Source organism: Netta rufina, assembly GCF_964035555.1.
Source record: "Netta rufina genome assembly, chromosome: 26".
NCBI classification, from domain to species: Eukaryota; Metazoa; Chordata; class Aves; order Anseriformes; family Anatidae; genus Netta; species Netta rufina.
In genome coordinates, this window is record NC_140150.1 from 4753731 (window position 1) to 4768424 (window position 14694).

The 14694-nt window shown below is 48.3% G+C and overlaps 1 protein-coding gene across 2 annotated transcripts in view; it reads right to left on the reverse strand.

The window, feature by feature from the left end:
- BRPF3 (bromodomain and PHD finger containing 3) overlaps positions 1-7176 on the reverse strand; it is a 29242-nt gene extending 22066 nt beyond the window's left edge. For both annotated transcript variants that reach the window (XM_084301729.1, XM_084301730.1), the window contains exons 1-2: positions 7057-7176; positions 385-1787 (exon numbers count right to left, since the gene is read on the reverse strand). In XM_084301729.1, coding sequence (XP_084157855.1) covers positions 385-1769 — 1385 coding nt within the window. In that variant the 5' untranslated portion in view covers positions 1770-1787; positions 7057-7176. The remainder of the gene's footprint in view (positions 1-384; positions 1788-7056) is intronic.
- Between the last annotated feature and the right edge of the window lie 7518 nt (positions 7177-14694).

A 14694-nucleotide genomic window follows, 5' to 3' on the forward strand; every position in this document is an offset into this window, starting at 1 on the left:
AAAAACGACGAAATGAGAAGTTTAAAAGAAAATCAATAGGAGGATGACCCCTAATCGCCTGCCAATGTGTAATGCCTGAAGTATTTTAAAAACACCTTCACAGCCATCCATGTAAATTTGGTTGCTAGATGGGTGGTTGCTAGATGCCTGTTAGGGACTACTGAAGATACTGCATTATGTGACAGTTTGGGACTGCTGCTTGACAAGGCAGGGAAACCAGTGTGCTGCTGACACTTACAAGGAAGAACTCTGGTGAGGAGCACAATCTGAACCCAGGTATTGCCAGGTTTTGACTGAAGAGAGTGCTCCCAAATTCAACAACCAGAGGGACTGAGTCCTCAAACAGACCCCGTCCAGCTGCTGCTGCCCAGCTCCAACACTCACCTGTAAGAGGGAATTTGTGCAACTGTCACCATGGGCACAGACGAGCGCCCATCAGTCGCATCGCCAGGCTCCTTTTTGATCTTCTGCTTCAATTTCACTTGGTTCTTTTTCAAGGACCCTTTGGGAGGGCCAGAATGGGCTTCCTCCTCTCCCTCCTCCTTCACAGCGTCCTCCTGCCTCTCACTGGCAGCAGCTGGAGCCCCTTTTCTCACCGTCCCAGGAGGGGAATGGCTCTCACAATAAGCAGTCTTGCGCACGGTGAACGTTGTGCCGTTGATGCTGGTCTCTCTCATGGGTTCGATCTTCATGAAGAGACCGGCTCGCTGGGCACAGGTGACATGGAAGGCAGTGTAACAGTTCACCTTGTGGCACTGGATAGCAGCTCCCATGCCCTTCTGCTTGCAGATATAGCACGTGAGCTTCCACCGAGCCGGGGGAATGTTGTTTATCCCTTCGATGGGCTCCAGGAACACAGTGTTTGCAAAACAGACCTCCGGGATCCAGATGGCACAAACCACGTGAGCCCAGCGGCCATCGCTGGTCTGCTTGAAAGCTCCACCTTTGTTCGGGCAAAGGACACAATCCACGGGGCGAGAAGGAGACTGTAGGCAGCAGCGGCAAAGCCACTGCCCCTCGGGGATGTAGGGCACGCCGTAACACTCCTGGTGCACGGCCAGATTGCAGATATCACAGAACAGGATGACGTTGCTGTTGTGACACTCATCGTCCATGCAGACGCAGCAGAAGGCATCCTCATCGATGAGGGACTGCTGAGCCCCGTTGTTCCGGCTCTCGAGGTACGACTCCTTTTCCAGCCGGTCCACCAGCAGCTCAAAAGTGTCGGCAGAAACTGTCCCGTAACCATCATCCCTTCTCTTCTCATTGACCATTTCCAGCCAGGCCAGATCCTCCTCATCCATGTCATACTCCACCTCTGCATCGAGGTCCTCGGGAGGTTTCTCAATGTATCGGTAGTAGGCGGCAGGGAGAGGGGGGGCATCCGGCTGGCTGAAGATGTCCACCACACGAAAGTTGGGCTGGGGTAAGTGTAAAGATGTCCCTGGTGCGTGTTTGGAGCAGGACTCCTTCTTCTTGCCTTTGGAAGGTGTCTTCTTGGATTTGGAAGGGAAAAGGGGCTGCTCGCTGTTCTCCTTGTTGCTGTTGCACTCCGTGATGTCCTGGGCAGTCAGCTCGTCCTCGGTGATGATTTTTAAGGGATCATAGATGCTGATGCGGTGAAGCCGCCCATCGATGTCTACTTCCACGATCCGCTGGGCCTGAGCATACGTCAGCGTCTCCCGAGTCGGCGAGCACTTGAGGCTGTAGGGAGAAGGAGAACGCCTCCCCTCCAAGTTCTGCCGGGACCTCCTCCGAGGCTTCCTCATTGCTGCAGCCCAGGGTCCCTGCAACAAACCAGCACCAGCATAAGCCAAGGAGACAACCAAACAGCAGCAGCACAGATTGAAAAAGCCACATGGCACCGCAACAGAAAAACATTTCCACTAAAGACCCCAGCAGTTTCAGGCTTGCTGAGGTTTCTTCACTTTCTTAGCTACAAGCAAGGACCAGATATATCAATCATTTCTTGCAACGCATATCACAGCAACGCACAGCACCCTCCAACGTTCTCTACGTGCATGCCAGGAAATGTGCATACCCCCATAGTACCAGCTGAGAAGAGCTGCAATGTGTTTTCCAGCACAGCATCTAAACACTCTGCTGTGCATTCAGGTCAGCAAACTGCTCAGATCCCCAGGAACTCAAACACCACTTATTCCATCTGCTTGCACCGTTCACACGCTTAGTTCACACAGGCCAAGTTCTTCTCTCTGTTCTCTTGCCCATGACTTTTCTTTTATATCCTCGACAGCACACACAATGTGCTGGATGTTTTCCAGGCCTAAACGAAAGCGCTGTTCCTGCCCTATAAAAGCAGTTCCTTATTTTTTGTGTGTGTGGCTGAGCTCCACGTGAGAAAACCAGCAGCGCTCCCTCAGTCCTGGCGGGAGCTCACCCACATTTCCCACCTCAAGGCTGCCGCTGCCACTCCTTCCTTTCCCACACCGTGGATGCAAAAAGTGTTCTTTTTGCTCCAGTTTTGCTTTCCCTTCTCCTGCAGATGTAGCTGTTCCTTACACCACTCCGCAGACACAACATGCTGAAATGACCCACGTCCCTCGCATTATGCAAAAAGGGTCAGAGAAGCCCAAGAAGAACCACGGGATGAACCAAGCAATGGGTGCTAGGTGCGCATCCCTTCTGCTCTTTGGCGGGATCTATAAGGAAGCAAAGGGGAATGAGCAGCACGGACTTACTGGCTCTGGCTCAGCATCAGCCCCTCTGGAGCCACAATCCATGTTCAGGCACCCGAGCTGGTTCTGCGTGCAGGATCCCAGCGGTACAAGCAGGAAAGCAGCAAGACACCTTCTGGACCGAGCTGTCCCGGGAGCTGTGCAATGGTATTTGCACGGAGCCTTAACTAAAAGCCCACGCCAGCTCTGCCCTCGCAAATGGCTAATCAGCAACTGAGATAATTATTTGAGAGTCGGCTCCTGACGTTAAGGAGGTGCCCGGCAAGGGGGAGCGAAGAAGCCTGGAGCGGTGAGAAGAGCTGGGGGAGGATGGAAACACGTCGGCAGGAGCCCAGCGCTCTCAGGGCAAAGGAGGGAGGCAGCAAAGAGGGAAAGTGGAGAGGAAGCCAAATGAGTAATGCAAGGGAGAAAGACAGTGTCAGGGATGGGAACATGAGATATGGGAAGAAACAGGCCGAGGAGGAAACAGGCCGAGGAAAGAGGGAGAGGAGGAAAAGAAAAGCAAATGTAAAATCTCCCCAAGAAGATAAGCTGCCCCAGAGCTTATCTGTTGCTGCGCAGAGGCCTGAACCAGCACCTCACCCTCATTTAGAGCATTCCACACTTGCAGCCCTTTTCTGTGGGACTTGCAGACAAGAAAAACCACTACAAAAACACAATTTGCGTTTAGCTGTTGCATTATTTCTGCTCTGTGATGGATATAACCTCACAAAACCTCATCAGAGCGAGCAGCACCTCAAGGGACCAGTGCCTACAAGAATTCATGAAGTTATCCAAGAAAGGAGTAACAAATTCCAGGAGTGACACATTTCTCTCAAAAGTACTGGCTGTTAACCATGAGAGCAAGCCATGGTATAACACGTATGCTGAGAAACAAACAGGCTTTGGGAAAAGTTTCTAAATCCTCCTTTGCATCCACAGAAATAAGCTGCACGTGCCAGTTTCAGTAAGCACGCCCATAATGATGGAGTCTGAAAGCACAGCTTAAGCACAGATGCAAAATACGAGAGGGCAATTTCCACCTGCAAATATAGATATCATGATTTCCAGGATTTTTGCCTTAAAACGCTACTCAGCCACTTGATCAGCAGACTGCAGAAATGCAACTGAACTTGTCCCAGATAAACTCCAATTGCTTCAACCAGTAGCAAAATAAAAGAATTTTTAAAAAGGGTATAAAGGCAGCTTGATATACAGATAAAAAAAAAAAAAAAAAAGAAAGAAAACCCTGCTGACATAAGGCTCTCTTAACTGAGGAAGATGTTGGAGGCAAAAAGTTACACGAACAAAAAGATATTGGAGGATAAAGGAATTAGAATGACCTGACCACAGTCGTTATTAATATTGTGTTCAGGAAAAACAAAGCATTAGCCAATTGCTGGGAGTGCAGAGAGATTAGAGGTTTGCTTTTTAAAACAAAACAAAACAACAACAAAAAGCAAGCACCCCAAGGAAGGGTTATTTTACCTGTTGATGGAAACAGCAAGGGTACTGCATTCTTGTAGCTTTAGTGAAACAATCAGAATATTGTCTGGAGAAATTACCCCAAGTGGGTTTTCTACTGACTGTTATAAACCAACCCATTTGTAAAACACACAATTACTTAACGCTACACAGAAGGATCTAAAACGGTACGGAAATTGCTGCCAGCAAGAACTGAGTGCCTGGGATAAGACATGCCAGCTGATTTCTAAAAGGTATCTAGATATTAGGAGAGACACAGCTACCCACCTCCAAAATGCCTTGAAAGCAGCCATGAAACGAACTCAGACACACTGCACTGAACACTGAGACCTTGTCTGCAACACAGAAACTTCTAAGAAGCAATCTAGGAATGTTTTGATCTTCTTGGCACACTTGAAAACATCTCCCAGCCACATATAAAAATAATCCCTCTGCAAACAGCATCCGTGCACGCTGAAATGCTAAAGAGATTTGACTTCAGCAGGGTTAAACGCTGTTTCAACCCATGCTGTTTCTGTCCTACCATGGACAAAGGTTGTTGATGTAAAAGCAGAAAGTTCAAAGAGTCGTCCTCTTGCTGTCGCCAGTGTGCTCAAGGCTTTCCAAAAACCTCCCATAAGCCATTTCCGTTGGGTATTGCGCCAGGAACAGGGGGATAGGTTCCTAGAGAGCACAACTGAACAAACAACGTGGCTAAAACGCACAAAGCTGCCAGAGCTTAATTTAATTCTATCCCACCAGTTTGCTCAGAAATGGCTCAATTCTCTCCAGCAGCAGTTTTCATACCTGTGGCCCAGAAACGCCTGGGGTCTAAAAAGGGAACTAACAAAAACAAGCTCCATCAGGAGACTTAAATGTACTACAGGGGTGTAGACAGCTCCACTTAAAAACAGGGAGAGATCCACATTTTATTGGAATACAGGCCCCTATTGTATATGCAGCCTGGAAAAATCCAGCACAAGTGGATCCTCTAACAGGGCTAAATGTCGCTGTGCTTTACACCCATGCAAGGCTCCTCTGAGGACCAGAGGCACCCGCTCACACCTCAGGAGCCCTCAATCTCCTTCCCAGCCCTCCTTAACTCCTGCAGCCCTTCTTTCTGGCCTCGCCATGCAGATGACCAAGGATTTTCTCTCCAGCACCAGGTTTCTTTGCTAAACCTGCAGAGGTCACAAGGCTGAAGCTCAAGGCAGTGATGCTGGGGGAACTTCTGGGCCATTTCCAGCATGGCGTGTGGATCCCAGAGAAGAGCTAGGTCCCCTGCTGATGAAGATCTTAGTGATTTAAAGAGAGGAAAGCTACCTAGACCTCAGCAGGAGGCAGACGGGAATAGTGCTGCTCTCACTCCACTCCAAAGCATCCTGACCATGCTGACTACGGCTGATACAGCCCTAAACAGCCCGGTTTTAGTTAAAGCTTAGCCTGGTATTAGCAGCAAAGGCCTCTCCCCGGGACACCAAGTCAGACACGAGGCCTGGAGCCGTTCATCCTCCCACTCCTCAGCGCCGTCCTGTGCTGGCAGCACCCCAACTCCGGGCAGCCGCCTGTTGCTGTTTGCCCTGATTTTAAATCTGCTCCCGCGTAGCAGGGATCAAGCACCTACAGAGCTATTTAAGAAACGTATCCGTGAAATAACAGCAACAGACACCACAGGAGAGAAACCGCCTGAGGCAGCCGCGTCCCCTCTCCACCACATGGCTCCTTGTCTTGCCAACCAAGAGCATCAAGAGGGCCAAACTCCTCCACGTGCCCACAGCGCCCATGATTCTCCACAGACCCACACAGACCCCAGACCCTGTGAGTCCACCCCAATCCCTACAAAGCAGCCTCAGGAATTGCTGAGAGCTTTCGAGCTGGTGCATGCTCCGGCACACAGTGATCAATCCCTGAATATTTCTGTAACCGAACAGAGCCGTGGCACACGCCAGGAGTTGCGTCAAGCTGCAGGAGGTGAGCTCTGTGTGGACATGGTTGGGTGCAACACGTATATGGCAGGCTGGGGGTGAAGTTTAAAGGGAAGCCTGGTCACAGCTGCAGCCCCCTGATGTGGCAGGTGCCAGCTGGGGGCAACTCTTGGGAGCTCCTGGTTGCTGCCAAAGCCATGACAGCCCCTCAGGCAGCCCTAGCTACAACCAGAGAACTGGGGCAAGGCACAGCAGGGTCCCTGCACAGCCATAACGGCGCACCCATGGGTGCAGGGGGCGAGGCGGCCGCGCTGAGCTCCGCCCGTTCTCAGCACCCCGGGGTGCGAAAAAAGTCCCCAAGGAGCCCCGGAGCTGGGCGGGAGGGGGAGCGAGAAAGAGCGCAGGAAAAGCCAAGCCGCTATTGGCTCCCGCCGCTGTCCATCCCGGCCCCGCCGCCAATCCCAACGCGAGGCGCCGCGGGCCTAACGGGGGGCGCGCCCGGCCCCGCCCTTGGGCCAATAGCGTGGGAGAAGGTGGGCGGGGCCGCCACCGGCGCCGTGCTGAGGGGGAGCCAAGATGGCGGCCAGGGGGGGGCTCGGCGGCCGCGCCGCTGCCCGGCCCCGCTCCCCCGGCCCCGCCGCCGCCGCCCCCCGCTCGCTGAGCGCCTCGGGCCGTTAAGCGGAGACCGAGCCGGGGGGGGACCGGCCCCGCTGCTTGAAGCTCCCCCCGGCTCCTTCCCGCCCTGCCCGGTCACCTTCCCGCGACCCCAGCGCGGGGGGTGCGTGAGGGAGGAGAGCCCCTGAGGGAAGGGGGGGGGGGGCCGCGGCCTGCCGCGCACCGCGTTACCTGCCCGCTCCAGCGCTCTCCGCCGGTGCCGCCGCCTCCTTTTAGGATTTTTTGGGGGGGGGTTCTCCTCAATTTTTTTTTTTTTTAAAGCAAACCTTTCCGCCTCCCAACCCCCCCCCCCCCCCCGTTGGGGCGGACGGGCTCACCCAGCCGGCGGCGGGAGGGGAGGGCACAAGATGTCGGCTCCGTCCTCTCCGGCAACCGCCGCCTTCTCCTCAGCGCCGCCTCCTCATGCCGCTGCCGCCGCTCCGGCCCCCCCGGTGCCGCTTCTCCTCTCCTCTCCCCCCCCCCACAACCTCCAACTCCCTTTTTTCCCTGCTCCCACCCCCCCAAAAAAAAAAAAAAATTAAAAAAAAAATCCCTCCCGGGGGCCCCCCCCAGCGCCCCCCGGTGCTGTGTGGAGGGGATGGGGGGGTGGGGGGGGGAGCAGGGGACACCACGGGCACAAGATGGAGGCGGCGCTGGTGGCGGTGCTGGTGGCGGCGGAGCCCGGCCGAGCGGCGAGGGAAGGCGGCGGGCAGGCGGGGGAGGGGGCTGCCGTGGTTCTCCGCTCCGCTTTCTCTCTGTCTTTCCACCCCCCCCCCCCCTCCCCGCCGCGGGCAGGGACCGCCCGCCCCTCCCCGGTCCCTTCCCACCCCCGGGCTGAGCCGAGCTGGAGGCCCCCGGGGGCTGCGGGGTGATGGGGAGGAGGTTGGGGGGGGTTGGTTGTGGTTGGGGGTGCTGCTTGTGGATGGTGGTGGTGCCCCCCTCCCCCCCACACACACACTTTGTGCGTGGTGGAGAGGGGGCTGCAGAGCTGCTGCTGGCTCCGGGTGGTTGGGGGGGGACACATAGAGTCGTCGTGGCCCCCCCCCCACAGCTTGGGGTTAGCCCAAGGGTCCCATCTTAGTTACACCCGGAGATGGGCAACCCAGCTTTTGTCCCAGGTTTGGGAGCGTGCCTTCGTGCTGCGCCCGTTTTAATGAAAAATTGTTTTATTTATTTATTTGCAGGAGGCGTGGGGTGCTTAAAAAACACGTGGGAGCCTGCTTGGGAGCAACGCCAGGCGCCGGCTAGCCCGGCTGCGCTGCCCGCACGGCTGCACCCCCCAGAGAGCGTGTAAGCCTTGTGTCTGCCACGGTTCGGCCAAACAAGCAACATCAAACAAATGATGAGAATAATAAGAGTCCGTATTTATTTTCTAGTCTAATACTTCGGGTCCAGATGGCCTTCTAATGTGCGGAGGTGTGGCAGGGTGGAAGGACAGAGAGGGACCGAGAGGAGTGAGCGGGGAAGAAGTTATGCTTGCAACTGAGAGAAGTGGTGAGATAGGAACTCCAGAGGCTCCTACACTTATTTTTTATAGCGCGTACCACATACTTGTGCATATGTACACTCCACCTCCCACTCACGATCATGCAGAGGATTGCATAATATTACCATCTGAATTTACAGAATTAACCGAATTGTTTTCAGAGGAAAAATTGAATGTTATTTTCCCTCGTTTACAGTCCAACTATAGATCTTTTGTCTTTTAACGTATGTTAACTGCAGAACATGAGAGCAGCCGAACAGCCTGTGACAAGTCTGTTCTGCACAGTACTCCGGTTGGACCAGAGCTTGTTGAAGCCTAAAAAACATGGGAAAACATGTTCCTTAATGTGGAACAGTAATGCTGTGACAGATTTTACATGGCAACCTCTAAGTACTCCTTTCTGTATATATATTTTTAAAGAATCTGTTGTTAACTCATCAGGACTCAATATTACATATTCCATGATTTTTTTTTTATGGATGAAAAATAATCAGAGTTACAGAAATAAAATACTCTTTTATATAAGATCCCACCTAACCCCCAGAGAACAACAATGCAAAGCACAATCCTATCTATGAAAGATAACAAAAAAAATCTATCAAATAGGTGTTTCAGCATCTGAGTAGTATTGGGAAGACTGTTACACTGTAAGTAAAATCATTTTAATAACTGCAGGGAGCAATTTCACTAGCTCATTTCCCTTCTTTATGTGAGAACTTAGTTTGATTTCAACACAGGGTTTTCTTGTATCTTTTTTTCCAGTGTTTATTTATTTATTTATTTTTTTTAATATGACAAACTTGTGCAACTTCTTTTATTTTGACCTCAGTTTTGAAGCTCTTTATACTCTTAGATTTGCACTGAAATTGGCTTATTATAATCACATTAGGTTCCAGTCTTGCAAAGATTTGCATACATGCTTAATGTCAACCGTGTGAATAGCCCTATTAAATTCGGTAGGATGACTCGTGCACAACATGAAGTATGCACAGACATCTCTGAAGATTGGGGGCCATATGTTAGAACATCAAAACAAGTTATCCATCATTTAATTTTAAAACAGAGCTGTGGAACTAATGTGTTATTTGAAAAAACATCCTGGACTTATCTCAAATCCCAGAGGCACAACTTAATTTAATTTCTTTGCTCTCCTACTTTTTAAAGGGTACGAGTGCAAAACCAGCGATGTCGCTTCAAATAAAAAGAGCAGCTGAGACAGTTCAAACAGAGCTGGGCACCTTCAGTTGTAATTTTCTTCATATTTATTCAATTACATAAACATATTTAAAAGGGGATAAAATTATCATTTGGAATTGAAAACTGAAAAGTGACCTCTTTTTGTTTGTTGATTCATTAAGCCTCAAGATGAGTATGCTTTTATATCTGTGCCTCAGTTTGTTCTGGGGCTGTTTTCTTCAGAAACACTGAAATTAATGCAATTGCTAAAAAGGATCTGCGCACCTTAAAGGTCAAAAGCCCGATACCTCAAAGTGATTAGCCTTAGCTGCAGTATATTTCAGCTGGATTTGCAAGTGCTCAGCTGTACTTCCTAAGACCCTACTTTTGTGTGGAATATTTATAGCCCTGTTCAGTCCCAGTAACTTCAGAGGTGACACAGGCACCCGGCGCTGTCACCCCAGTGGTAATTAATGGTGTTCTTTTTTTTTAATTATTTAATCTTAACAGGTAAATCAGTTTTAAAACCCTTTTCAAGTTTTCTGAGGAAAGATCTGATATTATGGTTGATAGGAGGAAGATTATAATTTTTGTAACCAAAGGTGGCTAAAAGGAGTGAGCTGTCTTTCATTCAACTGAAAATTAATAGGGGTTAAAGATAAATACTAACCTTTCAGTATTATTTAATAGAGCACAACCCAACAAAAAAGGAGTTATCAATCAGCCAAAGTGCTGACTGCATCAAATGTGCAGCAGCATTGGCTGAACACGGTATTAAAAGCTGTATAAACCCACGTGCTCAGATAATGACCTCGTAGAGAGAAATCAGGCAAAACATCCCATACATCACAATTGGTTGGAAACACTGACATTTTCACAGTGGAGTGATGCTGACGGCCTTGAACATAACTGCAATTAGTGAAGTAAGTGTCCATCCGTTCTGGGGGAAAAAATGAATTAGTATAGGCTATTCTGGGTCTTCTTTCATGTCTCGTTTCTCTTAGTTGGGGAAAAAAAAGACATAATCATATTACCAGCCAGCACTCCACTGACCCATGATATGGGAAACTGCAGAGGATTAGGAACACTTTTCCTGGTTACTTAGCCAAGTGAGACATGGAAATAGGAAAACACATCACCATCCTTCTTGCAGTATTGCAGAGTTCTCAGATGTGTTTATAATTTCCTGTGTGTTTTTTTTTTCCTAACCCATTATCACACACTTAAAAACTGAAAATGATTCATCTGTTTAGTCTTACTTAGAATGTGAAAAGATTAAATAATGAAAACAGACTCTTTTTCCTGTGGGATAAAATAAGTATGGTTTTCTAAGAAGCTGTAGATGCTTTCAAAGCTCTGCACTGAAAGGTTTCTACGTAGTGTCCAAAATGTGGTGAATATTGCGTCCTTGTTAAAAAAATGCTGATAACTTTGTAGTGTCTCTTAAGAAATAAGAGGAAAAAAAGTTTAATCTACTTTTTCTTGCTCACTCAACTCTAAGTACCTAATAAATATGATCTGCCCCATAAAGTTGCAACTCACAGACCCAATTTGCTGTCAAAAAACTTGCACAGAAAGATTGTTTATGATGAATTTTTCACTTTCCAAGTAACAATAAAAAATAATGCTTCCTAAACTCAGAAATAAACGCAGAATGAACACAAGTATTTCATGAGGGACATCTGTACATTATGTGAGGTAGGCACAAATGAATTGTATCAACATAATTTTTTATTGCACATTCTTAATATAAATAGCAAGCATATTTCTGACTGGCCTAATTTACAGAATTTTGGATGTGCACTTATTAGCTGAGTGATTCTTACCACTCGATTCTGTATTTTAAAATATGTAAACTACACAAGGGGAAAAACTAACACAAGGAATGTACATCAATTATGTGTCAGTGTGGGTCATCTAATAGACGCACCTGCGCCCCAGCATAACATCATTTCTGCTTTGACTAATAGTGTCTGTCAGGGTCACACACCCCATGTCTCTTGTGCTGATTTTAAAGTATTTTATACCTTGGCCTGAGTCAGTGTCTCTGCCAAGTAAGTGTTTTTTAAGCTCCTTACATGACAAGTAAATATGAATTATTTTTTTTCAAGTAGCACATTCGTCTTCAGTGAAAAATGTCCATAAGTGCCGTGTGTATATGGGGCAGTTGGTCTCTAACTGAATGCCATCTTTCCACTATCACCCCGCTACATTTCCTGCTATCTCGTACACACAACAACGCATGCACCTCCCTGGTTCTTGGGCTTGCAGAGCACCCACTCCCCATGCTTGTCATGATACTGGAAAATGCAGAGAAGTAGTATTTGGCTCTGGGAGGATGCGTGGCATACTGAAGGAGTGCTCGGCAGGGTCAGTGAGTGAATGAATGACTCTCAGAGTGTGGAGCCCACACAGGAAACTGTTAAGATTGTTCTATTTCAGTGCTCAGTGTAAACTCACAGAACAGAAAACCTACTCAGAAACCTGCTCTGTGAAGCAGGCGATACTTTCTGGAAGTATATTCAGTAGAAAGACCGATAATGAAGAGATTCCTATGTGCTACACCTGAAACAAGTGAACTGGTATTTGCACGCTTTGAAAGCAAAATGTGTACCCCCACTCGGTGGTGGTCACATTTCCTCTTCTCATGCCCAGTGGTACTGGAAGTTCCTGGTACCTCTTCTCACCCCCTGGTCAGACACAAGTCCTGAATGGCATCTCAGGTTATTTAAAGCTATGGAGGCTCCTTTCCAACTGCCATTAGGACGTTCAGTACATTACTTTATCACAGAAATGTTTTCTCCCCCAGTCATCATGGAATGCCAGCAAACTCCAGGCCTTTTCAGGTCTTCCTAGCCTCCCCCTCCCCCTTTGAAGCACAGCAGGACAGTGAAGTCACACTCTAAATTCCCATTTAAAGTGGTCTTCAACCTGAATGGGTCCTTTCTGAAAGAAAGCAGTTCTCCAAAAGTCTGTGCTGCAGATTTACTCCATTTCAGACCCTTGTCCACCTCTGGCTGGCCATAACTGTGTATCGTCAGAAGAGCAGTGTGCCTGACCCGCAGTCCTGAGCCATCTCCCCATACGTCTGCGCACACTCACCTGCACGGTGAACCTCCTCTGCTAGACACCGAGCCTGTTTTACTGGGGCATAAGCAGCTGTAAACACGTGCAGCTGAGATGTTTATGGCAGCCGCACAGAGCTCTCTGACCTCTGTTAAAGATTAGGCAGTGGACAGGGCAGCCAAGTCAGATGTCAGGTTCAAAGGGACAGGATTTCAACTGGGGATTGATGCAGCTGAAACCTCTCCCACTGGTCAGGGAGAATGAAGACTGTATCACGCAGCAGAAGGAAGAAAGGATGGTCCCTTACTCTCATTAAACTTTGGTTCTTCAAGATCTTGTCAACAGGATCCTGCTGCATGCCTTCCAGCCCAGCTTTCTAGTGTATTTTGAGGCAGAAATGTTGAATTTCAAGGGAATTGAGGGAAGATTGCAACAGCTCTGCATTCAGTGTCCTTACCTAAGGGTGCAGTGAGGCACAGGGCTGTATGTGGCCCAAAGAGATAGAAACCAAGGGAAACTGCATCAGTGCAGAGCATCTGTGCAGCTAGAGCAAGATAACATCAGTGCAGTCATATCAAAAAGCTGCAGTTGCCATAGGGCTATCCTGAGCAGTGCACGGTGTGAACCGCAGCAGAGAGAGACCAGAAACGCAACATCACCTCATCTGATTCGCAGTGAAGACCAGAGCTCAAAAAATGGTGTTCATGGGGCACTTCTCCCTTATTTGAGGTCTGTACAGCAAAACCAGAAATCATTCACAGGCAAAGAAGAAAATTGGAAGAGTACTGGAAGTGCATGTCCTGGCTAAAACAAACTAAAATGACTCAGCAGCTACAAAAGGGGTGGAGAGCAGAGAAACATTGCATATGTAACCGAGCTCGTATACCTTCTATGTTCATGTAACCCTAGGGCCCGTGTTCTCTGGGCTCTTGCACAGAGAAGACCCTGCTCTCTTGGCACACATCCCCTGGGATGGACTTTGGAACAACCACCTGAACCTGTCTGAGCGCAACAGGGCAGGAGATGCCAACCAAGGAGATCTTTATGCTGTAGTTCCAAGTTGTTATCACAACTAACAATTGCAGCTGCCTAGCACTGAACGATCTAGTGCCTATCCAACAAGCAGTGGATCTGCAGGTAGATCAGATTCAGCACAGGCTGCAAAACTTTCTGAAGATTTACCAGGCTAACACGCTGCGCTCCGTGCTGCTTTACAGCTTGTTCTATTAATACCAAGCTCACCAGCTTACTTAAAGCTAGCTCAGATGTGCTTGCATGTATCACACCTCTGGATCACAGGGTGGATCTGCACATACCTACCAATTTACAGGAAAGGATTTGGAAAGTGATTGCAGTAATCTGTAATATTTTTAACCTTTGCTGTCAACTGCAGGCAGAATACTCTGGCAAGAAATTGAAGAGCTGGGCAGCACCAGAACCATTCTGTATAGCACGTCAGCAACCAAGGGGCTCTAATGATAGCACCTGCAATTGTAGGGAAAAAATGTGGGTCCCAAACAGATCTATATCCATGTACATACTTTGAACGTCATTTTACATCTGACAAACCTCGCTGTGTTACTGCTAGCGAGCCTTACGCTCGATGGCTTTCAGGAAAACCTCTGCAAAAGGGGCTGATTGCATAAGTCTGTGCTCCTGTGCAGACTCTGTAAGACCATAAAAAGATACTTAACCTGAATGAATCATAACTCCATTACTATTTAGGCTTTTCTCTATGCTACCTTTAATATGTAGGTACATGGAACTTATCCAGAGGTTTATTACAGTCCATTCAAGAAAACGAGCAATTTCCATCCATAGCAAAGCTGCAGGTAGATGACTTATTAGAGAATCAATCTTTAAAAGTGGCTGTGCCTTTGTATCCTGCTCAGCATAGAACCAGCAGAAAATGATGTCTTTTTTAAGTACTTCTATTAGTTTTGGTTTAGCAATTAGCATTCCCATGTGATTATTAACCAAAATGGTGTTTAAGGGAATATGTGACAGGCTGGGAGGCGTCCTAATACATATCTAAAGATTTTTTTGTGGGGGTGAGGCATACTCATTCATATTTTGAGCAGGAATAAAGGCCTGTCAGAGAAAAATCTATTCTATAGCACTGCAGAAAGGGGATAAACAGCTCTAAAGTCCCTATAGTACTTAGGAAGCTCTGCAATTAACTGTTTAGCATATAAGCAATGAGAACTTCTAGGAATAGAGGAAGGAGGGAAAAATTCTTAAACACTGT